The sequence below is a fragment of the Oncorhynchus masou genome, chromosome 10 (assembly GCF_036934945.1).
Source record: "Oncorhynchus masou masou isolate Uvic2021 chromosome 10, UVic_Omas_1.1, whole genome shotgun sequence".
Classification (NCBI taxonomy): domain Eukaryota; kingdom Metazoa; phylum Chordata; class Actinopteri; order Salmoniformes; family Salmonidae; genus Oncorhynchus; species Oncorhynchus masou.
In genome coordinates, this window is record NC_088221.1 from 24794391 (window position 1) to 24812110 (window position 17720).

Genomic DNA, 17720 nt, shown 5'->3' on the forward strand with positions numbered 1-17720 from the left:
ACTCTGGCAGCGCCGGAGTGAAGGGCGACTCTGGCAGCGCCGGAGTGAAGGGCGACTCTGGCAGCGCCGGAGTGAAGGGTGACTCTGGCAGCGCCGGAGTGAAGGGCGTCTCTGGCAGCTCCTGACTGACGGGCGGCTCTGGCAGCTCCTGACTGACGGGCGGCTCTGGCAGCTCCGGAGTGACGGGTGGCTCTGGCAGCTCCTGACTGACTGGCAGCTCCTGACTGACGGGCGACTCTGGCAGCTCCTGATTGGCGGGCGACTCTGGCAGCTCCTGACTGAGGGGCAGCTCTGGCAGCTCCTGACAGGACGGAGGCTCTGGAAGCGCTGGACAGGCGGGAGCAACTGGAGGGAGGAGACGGAGAGACAGCCTGGTGCGTGGGGCTGCCACAGGAGGCCTGGTGCGTGGAGGAGGCACCGGATGGACTGGACCGTAGAGGCGCACTGGAGGTCTCGAGCTCCGAGCCTGCACAACCTGTCCTGGCTGGATACTCCCTGTAGCCCGGCAAGTGCGGCGGGGTGGAACAGACCACACAGGCCTGTGCTGGCGTACCGGGGACACGTGCGTAGGGCTGGTGCCATATAAACAGGGCTGAGGAGACTCACTGGAGACCAGATGCGCTGAGCCGGCTTCATTATTCCTGGCTCGATGCCCACTCTAGCCCGGCCGATACGAGAAGCTGCGATGTAGCGCACAACGCTATGCCTGCGCACTGGGGACACCCTGCGCCTCACGGCATAACACGATGCCTGCCTGGTCAACCTGACTTAGCCACACTCCCCATGTGCCCCCCCCAATAATGTTTTGGGGCTGCGTCTCGGGCTTCCTTGCCAGCCGTGTTCCCTCAAAGCGCTGGCTCCCTTTACCTGCTGCCTCCGCTCTCCTGGCTGCCTCCAACTGTTCCCATGGGAGGTGATCCCTTCCAGCCAGGATCTCCTCCCATGTGTAGGAACCCTTTCCGTCCAGAATGTCCTCCCATGTCCATGAGTCCATTCCACACTGCTCCTGGTGACCACGCTGCTTGGTCCTTTTTTGGTGGGTAGTTCTAAGTGCTAAAGAAAATAGCAAAGGAAAGTTTGAGGTTCATCTTTTTTCATTTGTCACATACAAAAAAAAAGGTCTTTCCAGTGCAAACATATTAAAACAGGATTTTAAAAAAACATGTAGAATGCATTTTAAACTATTAAAGTGCAAAAGTTCCAAAATAATTTCAAATTCTCACTCTGGCCTCCTCATCAGCGAGGTGATGGACGTTGATATGAGATCTGAGGGTCTGAGGCATGGAGGAGACGGAGGGGCCAAACATATTTAATAAAAATGCAAATGCTATTATCGTACATACAGGTTGTGAGGGGTGCAATTTTAGGATAATCTATTGAAGGGATTTGGCAACTCGAGCCCTGGCAATTTGACCGGTAAACTCATGGGCACACTAGCAATGGCTGCCAGTCCTATGGTTGGCTGCGGCTGTCAGTTTGATTACTAAATGCATTGCCAGTTTTGAAACTTCCGAAAAAGCGCGCACATGAGCAAGATGGGAGCATAATGTTCCCTACTGAAATCTCTATAATATAATTGTTAGGATAACTACATTTAAAGTTTGTTGCTTACCATATGCTGCAGAGGGACAAACGAGAGCCATGAGAAAACCAATTTTAATCCATCATGGAAATAAACAAATTGGCTACCTATTTAAAATGAAGATGGAGAACAAGCTTTGAAGGGAAAGTACTGGTGTTTTTGTTCAGGAACAGCCAACTAGCGCGAAAAGAATATATGAATTTATATATTTTTTTATTGAATATTCAAAACATACAATATACTTGCAGCGAAGCCGCTCAACAACTACACAAAATTAACTGATGAGAAAAAAGAAAAAGACAAAAGAAAACAGAAAACAACAATGCAAAAAAAACAACAAAGGAAATCAAAGACAACTAAAATCATAACAGCAAGGCCAACTGTATATGTTTGAGTGCATATCTGGCACTATTTACATATGTGTGTGTACGGTATGTGTGTATTTGAATGAGAGTGTGTGTATGTGCATGTGCACAATCACCTGCACGGAATCAGCCTCAGGCAAACCGGCATTAGCTGTAAAAACACTGCACCTCGGTGTCATTCAAACGTCATTTTTTATGTCTAATTTTGACTTGATTTTTTTAAATACTTTATCTTTGACCATCATTCTATCTCCTGCCCAGCAACTCCACTCCCACTTGTCTCCAGTTCCACATCCCAACCCTCAGCTTCTCTCAGCCCATCCCACCTATCTCTGCTGGCCAAAATAATATTGCGATATTGTCAAAACGATAAGATACGATATATCAGCTCGGAAAATTCCAGAAAATGATGTCATAGCTTTAGAAGCTTCTGATAGGCTAATTGACATAAATTGAGTCAATTGGAGGTGTACCTGTGGATGTATTTCAAGGCCCAACTTCAAACTCAGTGCCTCTTTGCTTGACATCATGGGAAAATCAAAAGATATCAACCAAGACCTCAGAAAAAAATGTAGACCTCCACAAGTCTGGTTCATCCTTGGGAGCAATTTCCAAACGCCTGAAGGTACCATGTTCATCTGTACAAACAATAGTACGCTAGAATAAACACCATGGGACCATGCAGCCGTCATACCGCTCAGGAAGGAGACGCATTCTGTCTCCTAGAGATGAACGTACTTTGGTGCGAAACGTGCAAATCAATCCCAGAACAACAGCAAAGGACCTTGTGAAGATGCTGGAGGAAACAGGTACAAAAGTATTTATCCACAGTTAAACAAGTTCTATATCAACATAAACTGAAAGGCCGCTCAGCAAGTTAGAAGCCACTGCTCCAGAACCACCATTAAAAAAAAGCCAGACTACGGTTTGCAACTGCACATGGGGACAAAGATCGCAAAGATGCTGCGGGGTGGCAGCATCATGTTGTGGGGGTGTTAAGGGACTGGTGCACTTCACAAAATTGATGGCATCATGAGGGAAGGAAATTTATGTTGATATATTGAAGCAACATCTCAAGACATCAGTCAGGAAGTTAAAGCTTGGTCGCAAATGGGTCTTCCAAATGGACAATGACCCCAAGCATATTTCCAAAGTTGTGGCTAAATGGCTTAAAGACAACAAAGTCAAGGTATTAGAGTGGCCATGGCAAAGCCCTGACCTCAATCCTGTAGAAAATTTTTGGGCAGAACTGAAAAAGTGTGTGTGAGCAAGGAAGCCTACACACCTGACTCAGTTACACCAGCTCTGTCAGTAGGAATGGGCCAAAATTCACCCAATTTATTGTGGGATGCTTGTGGAAGGCTACACAAAAACATTTGACCCAAGTTAATCAATTTAATGGCAATGCTACCAAATATTAATTGAGTGTATGTAAACTTCTGACCCACTAGGAATGTAATGAAAGAAAAGAATTAAAGGCCGAAATACATTGTTCTCTCTACTATTATTCTGACATTTCACATTCTTAAAATAAAGTGGTAATCCTAACTGACCTAAAACAGAGATTTTTTTTCTCAGATTAAATGTCAGGAGTTGTGAAAAACTGAGTTTAAATTTATTTGGCTTAGGTGTATGTAAACTTCCGACTTCAACTGTTGGTTACATTTTAAAACAGTCTCACACCTATCCTTTTAAACACTGGAGGGTTGAAGTTTTAACTCTGAGGTAAACACTAATGCTCAGGCACTATTTTTTAAAAGGAGAGAAAAAATACAATAAGATGTTTTGTTCAGATTCAGAAAGGTTCTGTGTAGAACCCCTCTTGCCTTCCAAGGAATCCTTGATGCACCCAAAGAATCAACAAAGAACCCTTTCTTCCAAAAAATGGTTCTTAGGATGAGAAAGGTTCTAGGTTGAACCCTTTGCCTTACAAAGAACCCTTGTGTCACGTTCTGACCTTAGTTCTTTTGTTACGTCTTTGTTTTAGTATGTTCAGGGCGTGAGTTGGGTGGGTTGTCTATGTTCGTTTTTCTATGTTGTGTTTTGTGTTTGGCCTGGTATGGTTCTCAATCAGAGGAGGTGTCGTTAGTTGTCTCTGATTGAGAATCATACTTACAGGTAGCCTTTTCCCACCTGTGTTTCATGGGTGATTGTTTCCTGTTTTGTTGTTTGTGTCACCATTCAGGACTGTTTCGGTTTTCATTTTCATTCACTTTGTTATTTTTGTATTTTGTATTTTGTCGTGTTCAGTCATTATTAAAGTAACATGGACACTTACCATGCTGCGTATTGGTCCGATCCTTGCTACTCCTCCTCAGACGGAGAGGAGGAAATCCGTTACACCTTGTCTTCCAAAAAGGGTTCTTGGTAGAACACTATCCCTCTGCAAAGAACTGTTTTGCATGCCTTTTTTTCTAAGAGTGTAGAGAGAAGACCAAGTAGCTGAACTCTGGTTTTCCATTCACATAACAAAAATAGCCAGTTGATTTTGGCCTTTCTGCTCGTGGTCTGGTTTTTGCGTTGGAACACTGACAGTTCTTTTCTTCCCAAAGTGATTAGGGTGCTACTCTAAATATACTGCAGCAGTTACGGGATGGAGGAGTTTTTGATGGAGAGCCAGTGTGCTGCCAAGCGCTGCTGTGCCTTTGTGACAGTGTCCAGAAGCAGGTGTTGGATGAAAGAGATACACCTGCATGGTGGATATTGGCCTGCTGATGTAACTTGGGTTTCTGGGTAGAGGCAGCTTCAATTTGGTGTCAATCTGTTCAATAGTATCATATGGTTCTCTTGATACTGCTCTCTAGTATCTTTAGGACATCTGAAAATTCTGGATTTTCAGTCATGCAGAGCAGGACATTCATGCACATTTAGTAACAAATGTACTTTTACAAATAACAATCTAATGAAGTGAGCATTGCAAAAGGACTTGACAGCATGCAAGAGAGAATGACCTATGATATAATTCCCCCTCAGGAGACTGACCGCAAGGCTGACTGCAAGGATCTGACCGCAAGGCACTACAGAGGTTAGTGCATTCGGCCCAGTACATCACTGGGGCCAAGCTTCCTGCCATCCAGGACCTCTATACCAGGCAGTGTCAGAGGAAGGCCCTAGAAATTGTCAAAGACTCCAGCCGCCCAAGTCATAGACTGTTCTCTCTGCAGCCGCAGGGCAAGCGGTACCAGTACACGAAGTACAGGTCCAAAAGGCTCCTTAACAGCTTCTACCTAGAAGCCATAATACCCCTGAACAGTTATTCAAATGGCTACCCTGACTATTTTGTTTGACCCACTTTTTTAAGCTGCTGTTACTATCTATGCACAGTAACTTTACCCCTACCTACACGTACATATGACCTCAATTACCTCAACTAACCCGTACCCCCGCACATTGACTCGGTATCGGTACCCCTTGTATATAGCCTCGTTATTATTATGTTTTTTTTTTTTTACTTTAGTTTGTTTAGCAAATATGTTCTTACTCTGCATTGTTGGTTAATAGGGGCTTGTAAGTAAGCATTTCACAGTAATTCCGTTTTTCCAACTGTTGTATTCTGTGCAAGTTACAAATAAAATTTCATTTCATATATCTACAGTACAGAGTTGATCTAAAGTCAAGTATTATTCACAGTACGGAGTCACTCTGGTGCACTCTGGGTCTTCCACTCTAAGAAAGTTTGTTGGTTGTTGTTTTGTACAGTGTGTCTCATACTTCTACTTGCAGTTAGCTCAGTTTGACTCCAGACAATGTAAAACTATTAAATAGATTTCCATGAACTAGTAAACACTGGAGAATGGTAATGGCTGGAGTGCAATAACAGTAATGGTATCAAATACATCAAACACATGGTTTCCATGTGTTTGATGCCATTCCATTCGTTCCGTTCCAGACATATTTATGAGCTGTACTCTCCTCAGCAGCCTCCACTGCAGGAGAGTGACATACCAGATCACAGGACATCAACTGAATACCTCCCAGCAGGTCCAACTGCCTTGGATGAACTGAACAAATACAGTGCATTCAGAAGTATTCAGACCCTTTTTCCACATTTTGTTATGTTACAGCCTTAAGCTAAAATTGATTAAATTCCTTTTTCCCCACATTAATCTACACACAATAATGATAAAGCGAAAAAAAAAGAAAAAAAACAGTATTCAGACCCTTTGCTATGAGACTCAAAATTGAGCTCAGGTGCATCCTGTTTCCATTGATCGTCCTTGAAGTGTTCTACAACTTGATTGGAGTCTACCTGTAGAAAATTCAATTGATTGGACATGATTTGGAAAGTATGTCAGAGCAAAAACCAAGCCATGAGGTCAAAGGAATTATCCGTAGAGCTCCGAGACAGGATTGTGTCGAAGCACAGATCCGGGAAAGGATACCAAAAGATTTCTGCAGCATTGAAGGTCCCCAAGAACACATTGGCCTCAATCATTCTTAAATGGAAGAAGTTTGGCCAAACTGAGCAATCGGACGAGAAGGCCCTTGGTCAGGGAGGTGACCAAGAACCCAATGGTCACTCTGACAGAGCTCCGGAGTTCCTCTGTGGAGATGGGGGGAACTTCCAGAAGGACACCACTCCACCAATCAGTCCTTTATGGTAGAGTGGCCAGACGGAAGCCACTCCTCAGTAAAAGGCACATGACACCCTGCTTGGAGTTTGCCAATAGGCACCTAAAGCACTCTCAGACCATGAGAAACAAGATTCTCTGGCCTGATGAAACCAAGATTGATCTCTTTGTCTTGAATGCCAAGCGTTACGTCTGGATTGAACCTGGCACCATCCCTACGGTGATGCATGGTGGTGGCAGCATCATGCTGTGGGGATGTTTTTCAGTGGCAGGGACTGGGAGATTAGTCAGGATTGAGGGAAAGTTGAACGGAGCAAAGTACAGAGAGATCATTGATGAAAAACTGCTCCAGAACGCTCAGGACCTCAGACTGGGGCGAAGGCTCCCCTTCCAACAGTACAACAACCCTAAGTAGATAGCCAAGACAATGCAGGAGTGGCTTTGGGACAAGTCTCTGAATGTCCTTGAGTGGCAGTTAAGGGATTTTTTTTATCTATAATGACTAATTATGTATAAATTTCAATCAGGATGTACTAATCAGAATACTAGTATGTTACTGTATATGTACTAATCAGAATACTATTATGTTACTGTATATGTACTAATCAGAATACTATTATGTTAATGTATATGTATGAATTTTCTTTCTTGATCCTAGTACTGAATATAATGTGTGTGAATGTGGTCAAGAGTTAGAACAATGACTGTCTGTTCCTTGGTACAAATGAATCAGACTGGCTCGAATACTTATCTACACGAGAAAACCTTGACTCGTAAATTATATTAAATTGGTAGGGAGACGGATGTGGGAAGGCTTGAGATACAGCCTTTGTACTGGAACGGAGATGGCACGGGTTGGTGCTGAAACTAAGGACGTCATTTTCAGTTTATAACTTGTGGTAAACCGTATCGTATTCAGTACTCTCGTGAATAAACTCTGCTGTTTGACTTTAAGACTGGGCTCTGTCTATTATTATAGAATAAGGGTCTTACATATCCTTATGAATTGACAGAGTGTTTAATTTTAATTGGGTATTAAAACATAGAGCAATTTAATTCCTTTAACAGTGGCCCAGCCAGCATATCAAAGAAGACTCAAGGCGGTAATCGCTGTCAACGGTGCACCAATTGATGTGGTAAAAAAAAACATTTAATTAATTTTAGAATAAGGCTGAAACGTAACAAAATGTGGAAAAAGTCAAGGAGTCTGAATACTTTCCGAATGTGCTGTAAATCGCAATTTAGGCTTTAGCTACATGATGTATTGATTTGCCTGACAATGTTTTGTGAAATGTTCTGAGAGTTGTGAAAATGAAAGTACAACAGAGTAAGTTTAAATCGATTTGACAATCAAAGTGCTGAATAACAGAAAATAATTTGTAAGAGTTGATGGAATCACATCTTCACTCTATCACCACATTGGAATTTGAGAAAAAAAGAATGGAAAATAGGGAATTTCAATGGCGAATGAATAGACCTACATAGGGCGGTGTCCAGCCTTAAAGACAGAAGGTTACGCTGCACGAAAAGTGAAAACAACCTTTGAAAGGCACACAATACTAAAGAACACACAGCTACTATTGAAACAATCGATGTAAAATGATAATAGGCTATGCATGTCTAAGCACCATGCCTGCATATACACCAGAAGAACTGTGGGATTGCTAGTGTCTGCCATCTAAGGTAATTGATTCAAATTAAACAAGAGCTTCATTGATTGGCCTTAAAGGGGTTTTGTACATTGTGTACTGCTCTTGTAACCATGTTTCAGTGGCCCCTTGTTCAATGTATTATTCCCACCGGCGCTGAGCAGTGAGTTTGAAATTGAGTTTGAAAGTTTGAAATTAATACAGCCAATAGTAGGTTACTTTGGAGTTGCTTGCTAGTCTTGTCTCACGGTCAGGGGCAAATGCAGTTTGACTGTTTGTCTGTAGCAGAACCAATTTAAATAAAGTAAAGACTAGTTAGCTTGTTTTGACAGCATAGTCTAGCTAACATTAGCGATGATCAGATGATATAGCCCACCCCAGCAGTCGTTATAGCAAATATACCGTACTTAACTAACTCCTTTCGTCTTTGGTTCTAGCTTGCTTAGCCTAACGTGTGATCAGTGAGTGTTTTGTCAGAAAATGAAGTACTATGTTAAAACCCTTATTTCACTTTAAGCACATGCCCCACCAATGGTCTGTGCATGGCCCTGAATCCACTCTAATTGGAGGATGTCCTGCATGCAGAACAAAGCCAGTGGTTAGAATGGTGAATACTGCATGTTCACTGGAGGGACATGCTAGGTGCCGAGGAAGAGGAAAAGACAGCGGTGCAGCACATTGAAACACCGCACACCACCATCTTGTAATCCTTTAATCAACAATAAACATCATAATATACATTGAAAAACTATTTTACAGCAAAAAAATATAGCCACTTAATTGTAACACAATAAAAACTTTGGCATTGAACGAGACAGCACATAAACATGTTCTATAAAGGAACAATTTAGGCCATTTGAGAGGACAGAAAATGGTCAAACAACAACATAATGTTCCATTTAATAATCCATGGAGAATTACTTTTTATGTTTATCAAACACTGAGAAACACATGTATCACTTTGGACAACATAGAACTATTCTTGGACACATACTCCCCTACATATTTATTTGGACAATGAAGCTGAAACTTTTAATTTGGCTCTATACTCCAGCATTTTTTATTTTAGATCAAATATTTTATATGAGGCGACAGTACAGAATGTCATCTTTTATTTGAGGGTACTTTCATGCATATCTGTTTTACTGTTTAGAAATGAAAGCACTTTGTGTTTCTAGTCCCCCCATTAGAGGGTATCATAAGTATTTGGGCAAATGCACTTATAGTGTATTACATTTAGTCTTTGGTCCAATATTCCTAGCACACAATGAACTACATCAAGCTTGTGACTACAAACTTGTTAGACGCAGTTGCAGTTTGTTTTTCTTGTGTTTCGGATTATGTTGTGTACAGTAGAAATGAATGGTAAATAGTGTATTTGGCCATTTTAACATTCGACCCAAACAGATACTGTACTCTGATGTGTACAATAAACTGTATACAGATATTTACATCTCCTCTTGCACCAATGCTGATATGTCTATGTGTTGAGATGTATATGGGTATGTAGATAGAACATTTCCAAGCCTTTGAGGCAGCGGTGACTACTGGGCAACTATTCTTGAGGAAATTGATCCTTCAATGTCAGCTACAGTATCTATCAAATCACCAAAGTTGTTGGCCTTTTACATCAGCTGGAGTTATCCCTACAGAACTGTCCTTTAGGGGTCGAAGTGTGTACACATTGGCAGTTGCCACTGTAGGTGGCACTGTACATTCATACTGTTGGTGTCTGTTTCTCTCACTCGTCATTACCAACTCATCATTTACACCTGGTTGGGTTGTCATGGATCAATTTGGTTCAAATGACTAACCAGAATAGAACTGCATCTCCAGAGGACAGAGTCCAGTTCTGCCACATTGGTTTACATATGTGGCAGCTGTTTAGATTATACATTCTACATTTAAAATAAAACACGGATTTGTATCAATCATGGATCATTGGATGCATATAGACCAGCATATCAACCATAGAATTAGAATGATGTATGATGCTTCAATATCAACACTGGGATATACAACACAGACCCACTATATGGGTTACAGTCATAAATTATGTTGCTAGCAGTGTGTCAGTGTTGGAATGGGACATTTACAAGTCTGGAGCATCGTCGCTACACACAGCCTTCCTGACAAACATGAGCCCCATGGCTGAAGTTATTCTGTGAGTGATTGGTGCTCTTGACCGAAGTCAGTCGCATGTTGATCCGCCTCGTGCCCTGAGCGTTACACCTGATTTGTGGGTGGCAGCAGCGGAGCTGCTTGTTGAACTGCTTGTGGAAGCTGTTGCTGAGCAGGTAGAGGGCGAAAGGGTTAATGCAGGAGTTGATGAAGGCCAGGACGCGGGCACACACACTGGCAATGAAGTGACCCAGGGACGTGTCCACCTGGCCGTAGTGGTAGGAGCGGTACAGGTAGATCACGTGACTTGGGAGCCAGCACACAGCGAACAGAACCACAAACACCAGCACTGTCTTAGCCAGACGCTTCCTAGACTCAATCTGTGGGGATGGTAGAGAGAACATCATTCAGTTTGAATTCCGAAGGACTGAAATACAGACATATTTAATTTACCTATTCCCCATGTTTCATTAAATGATAAACACCTAATCGCCCGTCCAGTGTCCAGACACACATTCACAAACCTGTTTCTGGATATGTAAGTGTGCCTCCACGGGTATGTCTGAGGCGCTCCGGATCAGGCTGCATGCGATGAGGCAGTAGTACACAGAGATAATGATGAGTGGAATGATGTAGAAGATGAGGAAGAAGGCCATGGAGTGGATCTTAGGGTGAAGTTCCCCAGCGTTGGGATAGGGGGCACATGTCACAAAGGTGTCATTGGTCTGGCCGATGTTAAAGGTGTGAAGATCGGAGAAGATCGCCTCAGGAATGGCCAGGGTCATGGAGAACAGCCAGATGGCTGCTGCTCGGAAGGAGATCTTAGCTGTGGACCTCTGAATGTCCATGGGTTTGACAATGGCCTTGTACCTGGGATGAGAAGAACATTCAAATTCACTGATGCTACATTTGATTACATTTAGAAAATGCTTAGTCATTTAGCAGACTTTTTTAAGGATCCTTTATCATTAAAGAAACAAGTGGCTCAAATGGATCAGGATGAAAAAAGTGAGAGAATTCAATGAAAGCAGCAGGTGTTGGTTAATGGAGTTTGATCATATCTATAATGAGAGAATAGGGACACAACATACATAAGGGTCCATTGATTATATGACACATCAAAGCTCTGATAATAATTATTCAACTTTAATAACAGGTGGTGTGTGACGAATGTAAAAGTAATAGCTATCTGCTCAGATTGGTTACATTATCGATATTTCCCTGAAATTGTGTTTTTAAAAGAGTGGGCATGGCAGGGAACTGCAGTGACAGATATGTTTTAATGTGTAATGTATTGAGTGGGTTGTCTGGATCTGTGTTCTATAAGAAATTAAGAAACAGAATTGACTTCTCTGGTGGCTATTTAACCTATATACTGTAGGCCAGTCTGATCTGTCGGCACTTCACTAAAGGAACATTCACGCTCTCTCTCTCAGCTCTGACTAATACCCTTCGTATAACCCTCTTAACTATTTTCAAGGTTCCAATAGACTCAGCGATATGACGTAGGTGCACAAAGTAAACAACATAGTGGGTCAATTTCCGCAACAACTAAGAGCGTTGAAGGGCGAGGCTTATTAACGTCTCAGCTGTTTTGGTCCGGTACCAATAACGCTCTAGCAGCGTGACGATAACCCATGCACATCTGCAGCTACTGTTGCCGTGTTTATTCATATCAGAAACTCGGGACCTCCAAGTTCAAATGAACCGAAGTTATTTGCGTATATCTTCCAATTTGTTGATTCTGAAACCTTCCTAGTCAGAAACTCGGGACCCAACTCTTCTACCTAGGTTAGGAAATCGGAAATGTCCGAGTTTCCGACATGTCATGAACGCAGCATATGTGTGACTGTGCGGGAGTGAAGTCTGTCATCTCGCTCATCGCAATATCTGCCGTGCTGCTCTTAGTGACGTAGTTTTTCTGAGTCGACCTGTAATATGTAATTCTGATTGGAAAAGAACCCTGCAGAACAGAGACAGAGGAGATGATAATAGTGGAATATCATAGAACAGAGCACAGTATTGCAGGCAGCTCAACAGTCAAACCCATTTAGTGTACTGTCTTCACCAAAGGCAAAAACTCTTTTCTTTATCTCCTGATGGCTATTCTGATGTTCTGTGTGGCCTGACAAGACACTTGCTAAGAGCCAAAAGTGTTCATTTAAGGACCATTTCTGACATGATATATTTATTAGTGCAATCAATGTCACAAATGGTGCCAAATCTTGGACTCTGAGTGCGCCTGAGTGGCGCAGCGGTCTATGGCACCGCATCTCACTGCGAGAGGTGTCACTGGTTCAATTCCAGGCTGTATCACAACTGGCCGTGATTGGGAGTTGCGTTGGGCAACGTGGGTTTGAGTCATTGTAAATAAGAATTTGTACTTAACTGACTTGCCTGGTTAAAAAAACACATTCACACATTGTTTGTTGTCATCAGAAACAGCTACGAAAACAAACTTTTCAGGAGTGAATTGAAATAAATAGAAAAGGAAACTGTTGGACTTCAATAACACAGAATGAATGTGTCATGCATAAACTGGATCCATTTTTATATTATGTGGTGTTATTTTCTGCAGTGAAAATAATCTGCAACAAGGTTGAACATGTACTGTAATCATTACACACCTGCCTGCTCATACTACCATGCCAAAGTATAGTTTGAGTATAGTCAGTGCATTGGGCCAGTAACCAAAAGGTAGCTGGATCGAATCCCCCAGCTGACAAGAAACAAAATCTGTCATTCTGCCCCTGGACAAGGCAGTTAACCCACTGTTCCCTGGTAGGCCATCATTGTAAATAACAATTTGTTCTCAACTGGACTTGTCTAGTTAAATAAAGGTTACTTTTTTTACTTACAAATGTATGTATGTATAGGTAAAACAATTTTTTTAAATTTCACTTCCCAACAGAGTGATCGAGAAAACAACACATTCAATGATACAACCCTTACCTATCTGCAGAGAGCGCAGTGAGTGTGAAAACAGAAACCCCGACGGAGGTGAGTTGGATGAAAGGGATGAGTTTACATCCCACCCGGCCGAAGAGCCACTCTTCAGCGAGGTACCGACTTGCGTCCACCGGAGCGCACGTGACAAGCAGCAGAAGGTCACCGAGTGCGAGGCTGGACATGAATAGGTTGGGCACCGTCCGCATGGATTTAACGGCGATAAACGTTCTCATGAGCGTGACGTTACCGATAATTCCAATAATGATTAGAAGTCCGTAGACGGTGGCGATAACGATACCGGGCAGCCAAATGTAGGGCTCCTGGACCCCTGTCTCGATACCGGATGCCCGCGACATGTTAAACATCAATATGTTCTCGGGGTTTAAAATTAAGGAGTCCTCCAAAGACATAGTTGGTGTCTTTCTTGAACGTTTGTAAAAAATATTCTTAAAGTAGCCCTTGCAATGGCTTCCTGTTAAATTAAATGGTGTGGCTCATAATTGTATTGTTACCAAAACCAATTATGCATAGCCTAATAACCATCATAAAAAGCTTATTTTTATGATGCCGTTTGACACACTGCTAGCCAATATTGAGGGGGGGGGGGGTTATAAATTCACTGATGGCATGCGTCACTCGCTCCCTGCCCCATTTGGTGGAAGTCACAGTTGCTGTAGGGAAGACGATTTTTTTTTAATGAGCGTGGCTTTATTTCTATTACAGCATATTGGATGACAGTCATTCATATTCCATTAAATGTAACATCAATAGGTTTAGGCCAGTGGTGGAGAAAGTACCCATGGTCATACTGGAGTAAAAGTAAAGATACCTTAGTAGAAAATGACTCAAGTAAAAGTCACCCAGTAAAATACTACTTGAGTAAAAGTCTAAAGTATTTGGTTTTAAATATACTGAAGTATCAAAAGTAAATGTATTTGCTAAAATATACTTAAGTATCAAAAGTAAAAGTACAAATATAAATAATTTCACATTCCTAATATTAAGCAAACCAGATGGCACGATTTTCTTGTTTTTTATTTATGGATAGCCAGGGGCACACTCCAACACTCAGACATAATTTACAAATGAAGCGGTTTTGTTATTAAGTGAGTCCGCCAGATCAGATGCAGTAGAGATGACCAGGGATGTTCTCTTGATACATGTGGGAATTGGACCATTTCTTGTCCTGCTAAGCATTCGAAATGTAACAAATACTGTTGGGTGTCAGGGAAAATGTAGAGTAAAATGTACATTGTTTTATTTAGTAATGTCGTGAAGTAAAATTAAAAGTTTACATACACCTTAGCCAAGTACATTTAAAACTCTGTTTTTCACAATTCCTGACATTTAATCCTAGTAAAAATTCCCTGTCTTAGGTCAGTTAGGATCACCACTTTATTTTAAGAATGTGAAATGTCAGAATAATAGTAGAGATAATTATTTAGTTTAGCCTTTATTTCTTTCATCACATTCCCAGTGAGTCAGAAGTTTACATACACTCAATTAGTATTTGGTAGCATGGCCTTTAAATTGTTTAACTTGGGTCAAACATTTCGTGTAGCCTTCCACAAGCTTCCCACGATAAGTTGGGTGAATTTTGGCCCATTCCTCCTGACAGAGCTGGTGTAACTGAGTCAGGTTTGTAGGCCTCCTTGCTTGCACACGCTTTTTCAGTTCTGCCCACAAATGTTCTATAGGATTGAGGTCAGGGCTTTGTGATGGCCACTCCAATACCTTGACTTTGTTGTCCTTAAGCCATTTGCAGCTTTAAAGAGTTATTAGTTTCTAGGGCACAGCATGTGCTTCAAAAGTAGCTAGAATTCATATAGGCCCAATATAGGCTTTATAACAATAAATATACAAATCTGCTTTCTGGTGATCCTACATTTTATGTTGTGTTCCAAATTTTTTTGCTATCAAAGATATTTTATTAATTTACAGCCCTGGTGACTGATCTATAAGCCAGCACTAGTGTATATGTAAAGAGACTAATCTTTTACTGCCTACACGGAGCCCTGCCAATCCAACACGACTGGTCTGCCAACGTAACCGTCCAAGGGGGCTACCACAGACTTCTTCCGTCACGACGCCCCCTCCCCCCTTAAGGCCCCTCTGCTAGCCCCGGCCAGCTAGCTGTCTGAATCGCCGTGTCTCCAGCTCGCCTAGCCTCCCACTGGTCCCTATGATCACTCGGCTATTCATGCCTCTCCCTAATGTCAATATGTCTTGTCCATTGCTGTTTTGGTTAGTGATTGTCTTATTTTACTGTAGAGACTCAAGCACTGCTTAATATGCCTTAGCTAGCCCTTTTGTTCCACCTCCCACACATGCGGTGACCTCACCTGGTCTAAATGATGTCTCTAGAGACAAAACCTCTCTCATCGTCACTCAATGCCTAGGTTTACCTCCACTGTTTTCACATCCTACCATACCCTTGTTAGTACATTATGCCTTGAATCTATTCTTCTGCTCCCAGAAACCTGTTCCTTTTATTCTCTGTTCCAAACGCCCTCGGCGGCCAGTTCTTATAGCCTTTAGCCGTACCCTTATCCTACTCCTCCTCTGTTCCTCTGGTGATGTAGTGGTTAATCCAGGGCCTGTAGTGCCTAGCTCCACTCCCATTCCCCAATCGCTCTCATTTGTTGACTTCTGTAACCGTAAAAGCCTTGGTTTCATGCATGTTAACATTAGAAGCCTCCTCCCTAAGTTTGTTTTATTAACTGCTTTAGCAAACTCTGCCAACCCGGATGTCCTAGCCGTGTCTGAATCCTGGCTTAGGAAGGCCACCAAAAATCCTGAAATTTCCATCCCTACCTATAAAATTTTCCGACAAGGTAGAACTGCCAAAGAAGGCGGAGTTGCAATATACTGCAGAGACAGCCTGTAGAGCTCTGTCATACTATCCAGGTCTGTGCCCAAACAATTCAAGCTTCTAACTCTAAAAATCCACCTTTCCAGAAACAAGTCTCTCACTGTTTCCGCTTGTTATAGACCACCTTCTGCCCCCAGCTGTGCCCTAGACACCATATGTGAATTGATTTCCCCCCATCTATTTTCAGAGCTCGTACTGTTAGGTGAACTAAACTGGGACATGCTTAACACCCCGTCCGTCCTACAATCTATGATGCCCTCAATCTCACACAAATGATCAGTGAACCTACCAGGTACAACCACAAATCTGTAAACACAGGCACCCTCATAGATATCATCCTGACCAACCTTCCCTCTAAATACACCTCTGCTGTGGTCAACCAGGATCTCAGCGATCACTGCCTCATTGCCTACGTCTGTAATGGGTCTGCGGTCAAACGACCACCCCTCATCACTGTCAAATGCTCCCTAAAACAATTCAGTGAGCAGGCCTTTCTAATCGACCTGGCCAAGGTATCCTGGAAGGATATTGACCTCATTCCGTCAGTAGAGGATGCCTGGTTATTCTTTAAAAGTGCTTTCCTCGCCATCTTAAGTAAGCATGCCCCATTCAAAACATTTTGAACCAGGAACAGATATTGCCCTTGGTTCACTCCAGACCTGACTGCCCTTGACCAGCACAAAAACATCCTGTGGCGTACTGCATTAGCATCGAATAGCCTCCGCGATATGCAACTTTTCAGGAAAGTTAGGAACCAATATACACAGGCAGTTAGGAAAGCTAAGGCTAGCATTTTCAAACAGAAATTTGCATCCTTTAGCACAAACTCTGAAAAGTCCATGGAGAAGAAGAGCATCTCCCAGCTGCTCACGGCACTGAGGCTAGGAAACACTGTCACCACGGATAAATCCACAATAATTGAGAATTTCAATAAGCATTTTTCTACGGCTGGCCATGCTTTCCACCTGGCTACCACTACCCCGGTCAACAGCCCTGCACCACCCCACAGCTACTTGCCTCCCCCGTTTCTCCTTCACCCAAATCCAGATAGCTGATGTTCTGAGAGAGTTGCAAAATCTAGACCCATACAAATCAGTTGGGCTAGACAATGTGGACCCTCTCTTTCTAAAATGCTGCCGCAACTGTTGCAACCCCTATTACTAGCCTGCTCAACCTCTCTTTCGTATCGTCTGAGATCCCGAAAGATTGGAACGCTACCGCGGTCATCCCTTCTTCGAAGGTGGAGACAATCTAGATCCAAACTGTTATAGACCTATATCCATCCTGCCCTCCCTTTTCTAAAGTCTTCGAAAACCAATGTTAACAAACAGATCACTGACCATTTAGAATCCCATCGTACCTTCTCCACTATGCAATCTGTTTTCCGAGCTGGTCATGGGTGCACCTCAGCTACGCGCAAGGTCCTAAACAATATCATAACCACCATCAGTAAAAGACAATACTGTGCAGCCTTATTCATCAACCTGGCCAAGGCTTTCAACTTTGTCAATCACCACATTCTTATCGGCAGACTCAACAGCCTTGGTTTCTCAAATGACTGCCTCGCCTGGTTCACCAACTACTTCTCAGACAGAGTTCAGTGTGTCAAAT

At 42.7% G+C, this 17720-nt stretch overlaps 1 protein-coding gene across 1 annotated transcript; it reads right to left on the reverse strand.

Moving 5' to 3' along the window:
- Positions 1-10281: 10281 nt before the first annotated feature.
- On the reverse strand, positions 10282-13647 carry LOC135547389 (gastrin-releasing peptide receptor-like). Its single transcript, XM_064976384.1, has 3 exons — positions 13241-13647; positions 10813-11158; positions 10282-10668 (listed from the first exon to the last, which is right to left on the reverse strand). Exons 1-3 carry the CDS (start codon positions 13645-13647, stop codon positions 10282-10284), a joined length of 1140 nt encoding a protein of 379 aa, XP_064832456.1.
- Between the last annotated feature and the right edge of the window lie 4073 nt (positions 13648-17720).